A 10,842-nucleotide genomic window follows, 5' to 3' on the forward strand; every position below is an offset into this window, starting at 1 on the left:
CGCGCCGAACACACTCGAAGACCGGAAGTGTTACGCGGGAAACGGGACAGCACCGCGCACCGGAAATGCATGTTAGAGTCCGGCGTCCCTAGACGGAATCTCCCGCGAGGGCTGCCGGGAAGCGTGGTTTTTTGAGCGAGGGTATCTCGTCACTCGCGGCTAGTGAGCGTGCGCTGCCTCTGTCGGCCTAGATCGGAAACATGGCCGCGCGGTCCTTGTGGGCGGTCCGGCGGCGGGTGCAGCGCCTGATCGCCTCGAGTGCCGCGTCCGGTGGCAGGTAAGCAGGCGAGGCAAGCCGTGGGTCGGGGACGTGAGGACTCTGCGGGGCGAGCGAGCCGGAAGGCCAGTTGCGGGCGAGAGGACCCGTCAAGCCTCTCTCGACCGCTCCGATCAGGCGCTCACTGCCCCATTATACAGAGGTGCAAACTGAACCCCACAACCGCGCTTCCTTGCCCGGCGGAGAAGGTGGGAAGATCTAACGTCACGTCCTCGGAGGTGGGAAATCTTTTCATCCCCGAACGTAGATTGAATTGGGGAGGTATCTCTCCCGGCCCGTTCTTCGCCTCTGTGGTGTCTGCAGGTAAATTGGGATTTTCTCCCCTGACTCCTGAGTGACTTTATGCCAGTCCCTTCCCCATTTTCCGGGTATCACTTTACCTGTCCGGAAAGGAGGGAGTTGGTTGTGGTCTCTCCCCATAAGGCCCTTGCACCTGTTTTTCGGGAGTCTGTGAAGTTCCAGTAACTTTTTTATCAATGGGCTGCGGCACTTTTATTGATCACTTATGCCGATTGCAGAACTATGGGTAATGATTTTTATTAGGCCCTTTTTAACGGAGGAAACTGAGGTTTGGGAAAGTTGAGTAACTTTCCGCGATAACATTCGGGGAATGGTGGAACCCAGGCTGGAAACCAGTCAGGACTCCAGAGCCGGCGCTTTTAATTAGTAAACAATGTCAATTATTTTCCGGCAATATTCCCTGTTAACTACTACTTCCTCAGAAAGAATAAAATAGGGCTGAGTAGGCGGGTGGGTAAAGTTCGGCGTCTGAAATGTAAATTAATCCGCGGGGGATTCCGAGAATTGCTGTATGCAAAACTGTATCACCTTTTTGTCCTAGCGCACCTGACCAGCACCCCGCCCTAACACCTGGGTGAGAGGTTGAATTCAGGGTTTGGGGCTTTTTTTTTTTCCAATCGTGATTAATTTTTTAAAGTCTTTGTGTCCGTTTGTGATGTAGGGAAGTGACCACAAGAAAAATGGCTTCTTCTGATAAAATTAACCCGCGCTCCAGAAGCAGTAGGAACTGAAAGGATCCCCCACAGCCACCCTCTCTTTCGTGACTTGTGTTCTGGCCATTTTCCCGTTAAACTGGCCCTGAGGATATTGTGACCTGTTTTCTGTGAATAAATGCGGCTTGTTGGGAGTTTATGAGGAAGAAGTCATTTCATATGTATAATCTGACACCAGATAACACGGAGTGGACGCGGGACTGGCCTGGAAAGTCTGGGAATAAAAGTCGTGCCGGGCACACCTTAGGCCGGCCGTTCCCGCTGCCCTTTCTGGAAGCAAACTCCTATTTACCCTCTTAAACCTTTGCTCGAGTGTCACCTTAATGAGCACTCTTCAAAATATGCTAGTTTATACAAATACACTTTTTTAAAGAGCTTTGGTATTCACAGACTGATTTTCTTGATGATTTTACTTAGCATCACATTATCCAGCAGGTATATTGGAAACTTCATTGCAGGAGGGGCAGAACTGCCTCAATCCAAGATCTACAAACTAGTCCCTACTCCAAATTTCCTCTTATGTAAACTGAATGAAATGTCAAACATTTTAGCTGTATAAAATTGTAGATTTTAAGCATAATGGAATACAAAGATCTCTCTTATTCATCTGTTTATAATTCTCAGTCCATAACATAGTGTTTTATGCATATTTAATTGAGTTGATTTTACATATAGGTGAGTTACCATCTCAGAATTTTTTCTTAATTCAGCACAGGGTCTCCTCTGTAAAAGCCTTACTAACAGCTTGCAATCGAGAAGGTTTAGAACTCGAGGCCTAACTTCAGTTTGATAAAGTCCCTTTACAGGGCTTTATTTACCCCAGCTATAAAATGAAGCATTGAACCAGAGCTGTATGGCTTTTTGGTTTGAATTCCCACTATGAAAAATGCCCCACTGGTTCTGAGTATCAGAACTTGTTCTTTCCTTCGTAATTTTCGTGTCCCCATTTCTGGCTATTTCTGTTGTCTGGTGCTTAGTATCCTGGCTCCATCGAATACCAGCTGTGTGATCCTGAACAAGTCTTAAGCTCCTCTGAGCCTCCGTTTTCTCATCTGTAAAATAGGGACGCTAATAGTGCTTATCTCACACATTATTATGAAGTGAAAAGATGGTTTAAGTAAAATCCTGAAAACAGTCTCTGGTACTTAGTAACCGCTTTACAATTGTTCATATTGTTACTGTGACTGAAAACACTTTGTCTGGAGTTCAGTCTGGAAACTTCCTGGTCTCTGAACGTGGCTGTAACTTTGGCTGTCGATGGCGGCATTTCTTCATTCCTCGCTCCCTCCCTCCACTTTAGGGGATGTCCGCCTCCTTTCAGCACTGCCACCCAGAGCACTGCAGGGGAGGACTGCGGATCTGAGGACCCTCCCGATGAGCTGGGGCCCTCTCTTGCAGAAAGAGCCTTAAAGCTAAAAGCTGTGAGACTGGAGAAGGAAGTCCAGGATTTAACAGTGAGTAGATTTTGTCTGTTCAAAATTGTTTCCCCTCATTGACTCTTTACTCCTCACCCACTTCCACTCCCTCACTAGACATACTGGGCAAAATAATCCATAGTAGTTAAAAAGTATCACGAAGGATAGTCATCTCCTTCAGTTCCCTGTTGTGTGTCAGTCCTTGGGTCTCTGATATTTGGTAGCTTCAGAGGAACTACAGGGCCTGGCAGGTAGTTGACCGTATTTGTTGACTGAGTGAGGTCATTTATCATTACACTCTGCCAGTCAGATTACCTTTGGCACACTGTGCCCAGTGCTGGGCTGACAAACGCACTTTGAGGAAGATAGATATTAAAGTAATTACAAACAAGACCAACTGGAAAGGTAAGGCAGTTGGAAGGTATGTTTTATGAGAGCAGTAAAGGAACCAGAGATTGTAAGAATGAAAGAGAAAAAGACTAGAGAGACTGAAATAACTGCCCTCAAATAGATGACACATTTTTAAACATACTCTTGGTTGTCTTAGAGTTCAATTCAGAGAACAAAAGTTGGACGGTGGTAGTGCTGGCTGAATGTGAAAAAGAAGGCTTTTTCTCAGATGAGCTTGAAAACTGGCAGGCTAAATGACCGCCTTTCAGGGCTTCTGTAAAGAGTAGATTCCTGCTTCACCTGGGCATTTGGAGTAACTGATCTGGCATCCCTACAACTCCTTTTTGCTTTTTTAATTTAAGACCTGTCATGAGGGTAAAATTTGTCAAATAAACAAAACCATTCTTTCCTACCAAAAAGCATTTGTTTTCTTATCATATTGGTGGTCAGGTGAGATACCAGAGAGCTGTAGCTGATGGTGAAAATATAAGAAGGCGGACCCAAAGATGTGTAGAAGACGCCAAGATATTTGGTGAGAGATTTATTCTTACTTAAGACCCCTTACTAACCCCTTATTAAGACCCCTCTGCAAACTGAACATAGTGAAAACACATCTGAGTCCTTAACCGATCCCTCCCCTTCCCTTATTCCCATAGGCTTTCTGTGCTGCTTATAGCGAATGTTGTCAGGTGAACCATTCACTAAAATACTGCTTATCTTTAGTTTGACCACACCTTGGTTATTTTCTTTTTCAAGCATGTACACTTAACATTCTAGTGCTCATACAAACAGTTGTGTTTAACTCATTAACAAACAAGTGAATCAGCAAGATGCTCAATGGAGAATTCAAGAAGCAGACACATTGGCAATCAGGGCTGCTGAAATTGCTTCATAGAAGCAAAATTGGTCTGTATCTGTAGTACAATAGTCCATTGTATCTCCACCAGACAATTTTTACAATTGCGGACAAGAATTATTTATATTATTCTCAGTATTTTTCAAATTCCTAAGTTATAACAATAACTCAGAGACAAAAGCTTGGACCCCATGGAAGCAGATAACCCTGGAGGCTGTGCTAGATCACATTAATTTTCACTGATGACATTGAGTAACCTTTTTGGTCCATTTCAAAGTGTTTCAGAAGTTTTTCTACACATGCACCACATCTTGTTCCAGACGTGTTCCTGAAGGTGTTAGTTGAGTGACAGGGCTTCAGGGGTAAAGGGCAAATCTGTGGTGACTTGCCATACTCACAATTTAATATGTAGCATTGTACTTCCACTACACATAGAAGGGAAGTGCTTGAAGGGGCCTTTGGGTCTATCTAGTCCAGTCTTCTTTTTCAGGTAAGGTGACAAAAGTGAGTTTGTGATAAATGTGGACATGAGCTCGTTGTGTCCTGACCCCTCAGGGATTATTCTTTCCCCTGTGTCACACTGCTTCCTTCTCTCTGGATTTTGTCTGTTTGTGCCCAGGTTCACTTCATTCCTGTCCTATCCGGCCCCAGTACTTTGGCATAGTCTTCTGCTTTTCTTTCTGTGCTGTGGACATCATGTTTCAAGGCTTCAATTACCGGCTAAGTACTGACCCCCAAATTATATTCCTGATATTTCATCCAAATTTTAGTCTCTTATTTCCAACTTCGAGACTACAGCTTGCAATCCAAGCCTGTCACCTCTTAGTCCATAAATAAAGTTCTGAGTTTCATCATTAAAAACTCAAAAAAAAATTTTTTATATAGTCAACTACATAAAATCCTTGATTTTACCTCTTGTCCCACAAAACATAAAATACTTACTATACAGCCCTGGCTAGTGTGGCTCAGTTGGTTGGGCATCATCCCGTAAACTGAAAGGTCACAGGTTCGATTCCTGGTCAGGGCACATGCCTAGGTTGCAGTTCAGTCCCTGATCAGGGCGTGTACAAGAGGCAACTGATTGTTTTTCTCTCACATTCATGTTTCTCTCCCTCTCTTTTTCCCTTCCCCCCTCTCTAAAATCAATAAGCATGTCCTCGGGTGAGGATTAAAAATACATGTGTATTTACTATATGGCCCTTTACAGAAAAAGTTGGCTGACCTCTGAGCTACAGAGAGTTTTTGTAGTAAATAAGCCACTTGTGATGACAGGGGAAGACTTCCCACCTGCTTGAGGGGAGCAGGGTGAGTTGGCTTACCACAAGTCAAGCTTTGAGTTAGGAACTAGCTCATATCAGTTTCCTCAAGAATTAACAAGGTCCCCAGAAACAAGTCCATATTAACTAAACTCAAAAGAATTTAATAGGTAATTTAATTTGTTTACAGAGCAAGATGTGTCTAGCAAAACATGCCATATAAGTCATTTCCTTAGGACATTTCTTCCTTGTGACCAGGAATACTTAGAAAATTGAAGTGAGCATGGAAGTGTGAAAAAGTAGAATGCTTTTAAAGGACATGGCATGAGTCTGTTCTCCTTCCAGGGATGGTTTTATCTCAGTAACCCTTATTCTCTTAAACAGTTCCCAAAGGATCCTTTTTTTTCCACTAAAAAAATGATGCAGAACCAACCACTCTTGCAATAACAATAATTGGAATAGAATCAAAGAGTGGAAAAGAACCTAGGCTTCTATTTACCCAAATTTACACAACTTTACTGACTAGAAGCCAGGGCTCTTTGTACCACGCAGCACGCAAGTCAAGCCCAGAAGCTTATAGCTTTCAAAATGCTATTAGAGTGTCTGTCTTCTTTTGAATAACCAGGGGATACTTTTCATGTTCCTGATTGATCTTTTTAATTCATTCTTTTCTCTTGGATGAAATACTAATCTTATGGGCATGCTTTTCAAGCCTTTGGCCAAGGTCTTCTTTCACAGCTGATCTCATTAAGAGCCATTGATATTTTCTGGCTACCATCCCTAATGGGGGTCAGGGAGGTATCTTCCACAGCTTGGATCATACCAAGTCTGGTTCCCTGGAAATACCTCCTGTCTTCACTGTTTCCTCTCCATTGCCTCCTCTCCTTCAGATCATATCATAACAAGATTACTTCAATTGGCTCCCCTAGTTTTTTTTGATGTCTTCCCTGCCTGCCAATCGATCATGCTGCCGGCCCCCAAAAGTCCATTCTGAAGGTGGTTATTAGGCTAATTTGAATCCCAATCCACTTGTTTGGCTCAAGAAGCTTTAACGGATCTCATCCTCCCAAAGTTAGAGGTAGAATTCCCACCTCGCTGTCAGTCATTCCTTTGTCTGTAGTCTTTTTTATTGCTTACCTCTTGGTGGTATTCTGATTCCCTCTGAATACAGTTGAGGTGGCTTCTTGTTTGGACACAGGGCCTTAAAACTCGGCCTGGATTAAAGCTGGATCAATAAAGTCCTTTGCCCCCACCAACCCCTACCAGGGCTTTGGCGTTACCATAGACAGCTGTAGTGGTGGCATTGCTTCTCCTTGTGGGAAAAATCGAGATGCATTGGGAGTAATGAGATTTCTCAACACCTGAGTTTGCTTTTACAGCAGTTCATGTGACTCTAAAAGGTAAAACAGTTTTGGCTCATCTCTAGCAAGTATGTATGACTTTATAGCAAGTGGTTGGAGACTCATTATGGATATGTCTTACTTTCCTGTTCCTACTTAGCCAGTCCTCAAAATAAACCACCCTTTTGATTCCCCTTCATCTGGTCTTGTCAGCTAATTTTTTATTATGGCCTCCCATGAAACACTAACATCGCTATTGCCTCAACATAACTGTGATAGACAGGAATTTTCAAAACATGTACACAACTCAATGCTAAAAGTGAGTAGCAACAAAAATACAAGAAGCATAAAGATGGTTTTAAAGGACTGGTTCCCTGAGCCTATTGTAAGTAGTCAGTTCTCGGGTTCTACCCTCTTCCCTATTTCCTAGGAGGCCTCCTAGTCAAATGCCTTCCAAGGGAAACTGGCTTGTTGCTTGGGTTGATAATGATCCCTGAGTCCTGTGCGGCAATCGTCCCACTTCCTGGTGTGCCCAGCATACCAGCCCTCCCCGGGCCTTCCCCAGACCTCTCCCCCAAAGGCAGAGTGGTTTCCCATAAACAATAACAGTGCCTGGTTTCTCCGTAGGAATTCAGAGTTTCTGTAAGGACCTGGTAGAGGTGGCCGACATTTTGGAGAAGACTACAGAGTGCATTTCTGAAGTAGCAGAGCTCGGAGACCAGAAGCTGACTCTGGAGAAGATCTTCCGAGGCTTGTCACTTTTAGAAGCAAAGCTGAAAAGTGTGTTTGCCAAGCACGGCCTGGAGAAAATGACCCCGATTGGTGACAAATACGACCCTCATGAGCATGAACTCATCTGTCACGTGCCGGCTGGTGTGGGGGTGCAGCCTGGCACGGTGGCGTTAGTGAGGCAAGATGGCTACAAACTTCACGGCCGCACCATTAGACTTGCCCAGGTGGAAGTGGCAGTGGAGTCCCAGAGAAGACTGTGAATGGGCGGTGAGGAGCTGGATGCTCTTCACAGTGCAGCCACCTATGTTCCTTTATTTATTAAACTAGGTTTGTATTGTACATGAGCTACTTCATGTGGTCTGTTTTGGATTTAGTCATATTGGCTTTATTTCTAAGATACTGTATTGATTTACGGTGACCTCTTTGGTCTCATCAGAAGTCTTGCCATTGGGCATTTGAACAATGTGACAAGTGTTCCTGTGGCCTTTATCAAGATATGTTTAAGAAAATTATTTTTAAATTAGTGCTCTGATGACTTTCAATCCAAAATCTTTTCAAAAGGTAGAAATGAGTATATATATGTTTATGTGTTTTCAACTGATTGTTCCCCTCTAATAGTCCTGTAACAGGAATTGTATAGAACCTGGTGTTTGTGGGGGAAAGGATTAGCTCAACATTTGGGTACTTAGGTGGTGAAGCTTTATAGTTGAGTGAATTTAGATCATTTGGGTTGGTTTTTATACGTATGGATTTTCAGGACTGTACCTATTCTTATTTTATTTTCCTTTTAGCCATTTTTTGTCCTTATAGCACCTGCCGGGTAGACTCCATCTTCACACTCATTGTCTTTTCCGATTCCCATTTACAAGGGCTGAAGACCCAGACAAGACTTGGAAGGCAGGGAACACCAAGAAATCAACCCAGTTCCCTGTCTGTCACAGAAAGTGCAAGCATAGCACTCTCCTTGTGTGTATGGCCTAGAGCAGTGAGCCTGTGTTTGTTTTTGATTTTTTCAGGCCTGCTTCATATGGCTGGTGTTTTGTAAAAGGTTTGTTCGATGTATGAGTGAGGGAATGGGTGATACATCAGACTTCAGAAAGGAGGTTACCTACAGCCATTTTAATGCTAGAAGAGGCCTTAATGACGATCTCATTTCACCCTTCCCACTTCTTCTGGAGTATGAAAACAGTGTTTTTAGAATTGGACTCAAAAAAATAAATCTCTAAAACTAGTGGACTAAATTTCAGTGAGAATTTGAATAAGGAACAACTAGGCATCAACTTCAATCAAGATGTAGTAGTTCTTCGATGAACATGCAAAGGTGCCCCCAGCAGACAGTTAAGTGTTGGCTTTCCAGACTGCATTGGTTTAGGGTTTGTTTGGTTTTTTCCTTAATGTGTTTTCATTGCATAGGGTTAGGTTGAAGTTAGTTACCCATAAAATAAACCCACTTCTCCTGGAACTCTGTGACCCATTCCAGTGGAGTGGTAAAAATTAGACACCATATATAATTCTAGGACACTACATAGACTTGTATAAATAAAGCCATCCCCCAATGGGCCCTACAATCTCCACAAGATTTAGACACTTAAAAAAATATGCATGCTTTTAAAATGCAAACAAAACACTGGTGGTAAGACTTAAACCAGAACCTCTTGGCGTCCCACTAAGTGCATGGTGTAAATTTAATGAGCAGTCAGAGTTCACAATAGGAATTTGTCTTTATTTGCCTGCATTCCTTTGAAATTGACAGATGGTGACAGTAAGAAAATGAGCCCTTTATAATTATTCATGTGTTCTTGGATTACTAGCTGTTATTACCATTGAATTAAAATAACCGTAATTTGGGGTATGGAATGTTCTGATTACTTGAAGAATTTTCTGATATTCCTTGTAACTTCCTGTTTTAGCTAGTAGATTGAGAATAATTTTGGATTCTTATTCAGTAGTTTTGCAGACTTAAAAGTGTAAATTTAGAAAATGGAGCTATAGCAGTAAGAATCTCAAAGTTGAAGGGCTTTTGGGAGCTAGGGCAGTGTCATCGAGCATAGGCTTGTAGGCATAGACTTAACATAAGTCCCAGCTCAGTCATCAGTGTGACCTCAGGCCCCACTCATTTCACCGTTCTGAGCCAGCTTGCTTATTAGTAAAATGGTTATAATTTTCTCACAATATTGTGAGGATTAAATGAAATGTGTAAATTGCCTATTATAGTAGGCCCTCAAATATTTATTTTTAATTGGTTTTTATTATACACATTGTCTTTCCAACATTTTTATAGCTGCCTTAAAATCTAGGAAAAAGGGGAATGCTGGTTAAAAATGTTTAACTATTAAAACTTAATAAGCTAATCAGAGTGGCTTATTTTCCTTCCAGCTTCTGGTTGTTTTGGTTGGGGGTTTTTTTATTTCTTTTGTTTTACCATAGCACAAGAAATTCATGTTTTTAGGCTGAAGGAGCAAGAAAATTGTGTTGGTGCTTTGAATTATTTTCATCTGGATTATAATGTGAAAAGACATTGGCTTACAGAGGGTATGTAAGGAAGCTTTGGCTCACTTGACGAGGGGATATCGGTGTTTTAGTCCTTGGGTTCTACAAATCTTACAGGTTTCCCTCACTGCCATAAAGGAATCAGTCGATCTGATGCTGATGGAACTTCTTCGGTGCTTTCATGGCAGAGGATTTGATAAGTGAACCAAGGTTCTTAAACACTAAAGCAAAATGAAATAGGGAAAACTAAGGATAATATAAAACATTCAGAAATAAATAACTTTAATAAAACCTGACTTGAAATAACTGCAGTTCACGTGTTTGCCTAATTCCCGTTGTGTGTTGGCTTGCCGTGGTCACGACTGTGACTGCCAGCCCACCTTGTTTGGTGCTCAGTGGAGGCACCTTGAGATTCTGCAGCGATCCAGCCAAATGGATGCATTGTAGACATTCCACACCCTCCCCCGGTGCTGAAGTCTTGTCTGTTCTTACACCTCCCTGACTCGCTTCTTTCTCATTCCTATGTGTTATTTAGCTCTGGACTCCTGTTTCTGCCTTCCTCTCTGGAGTTGCATTATTTTCTTCTGCTTGCTTCTTGGTTATAATTGTCTTATCTGCTTTAACCACTTCACTGGAACTGCTGGACTTCTGATGATCCTTTACACCAGATTACTAACACATGACCTTGTTCTGCCGTGTCCTTCCCAACCACTGCCTGGCCTTGTCTTTACCTCTATTCAGCTGGCTTCTACATACCCAGCCTCCATAGCGGCCCTCTTTGGAGCCAGCCTTTCCTGAAGTGTGGCCTTGCATTTTCATTCTAACAGTCTTGTCTGCACACCCTGGTTCCATAACCCATCGTCTCCCATATTCTTAGTCTCAGTCAGTAAGTAATTTCTTGTTCCTGGGCACTCAGACTTCATCCACACTCTTAATTTCACTGTGGAGGTTTTAAAACATGGCTCTAAATTTCCTTGAATTGGGACTTTGTGATTGACCAATAGAATAGAGTAGAAGCGACACTGCCAGTTTCTAGACACAAGCCTTTCTACCTCTGGATGCTCACTTGGAAC

The 10,842-nt window shown here is 42.7% G+C and overlaps 1 protein-coding gene across 1 annotated transcript; it reads left to right on the forward strand.

Annotated features, from left to right (window-relative positions):
- Positions 1-119: 119 nt before the first annotated feature.
- On the forward strand, positions 120-10,075 carry GRPEL2 (GrpE like 2, mitochondrial). The gene is made up of 4 exons (XM_024577011.3): positions 120-277; positions 2,591-2,744; positions 3,546-3,627; positions 7,175-10,075. The coding sequence occupies exons 1-4, from the start codon at positions 201-203 to the stop codon at positions 7,537-7,539; spliced, it is 678 nt and encodes a 225-aa protein (XP_024432779.2). The 5' UTR covers positions 120-200; the 3' UTR covers positions 7,540-10,075.
- The last annotated feature ends 767 nt before the right edge of the window (positions 10,076-10,842 follow it).

The sequence above is a fragment of the Desmodus rotundus genome, chromosome 6 (assembly GCF_022682495.2).
Source record: "Desmodus rotundus isolate HL8 chromosome 6, HLdesRot8A.1, whole genome shotgun sequence".
Taxonomy (NCBI): domain Eukaryota; kingdom Metazoa; phylum Chordata; class Mammalia; order Chiroptera; family Phyllostomidae; genus Desmodus; species Desmodus rotundus.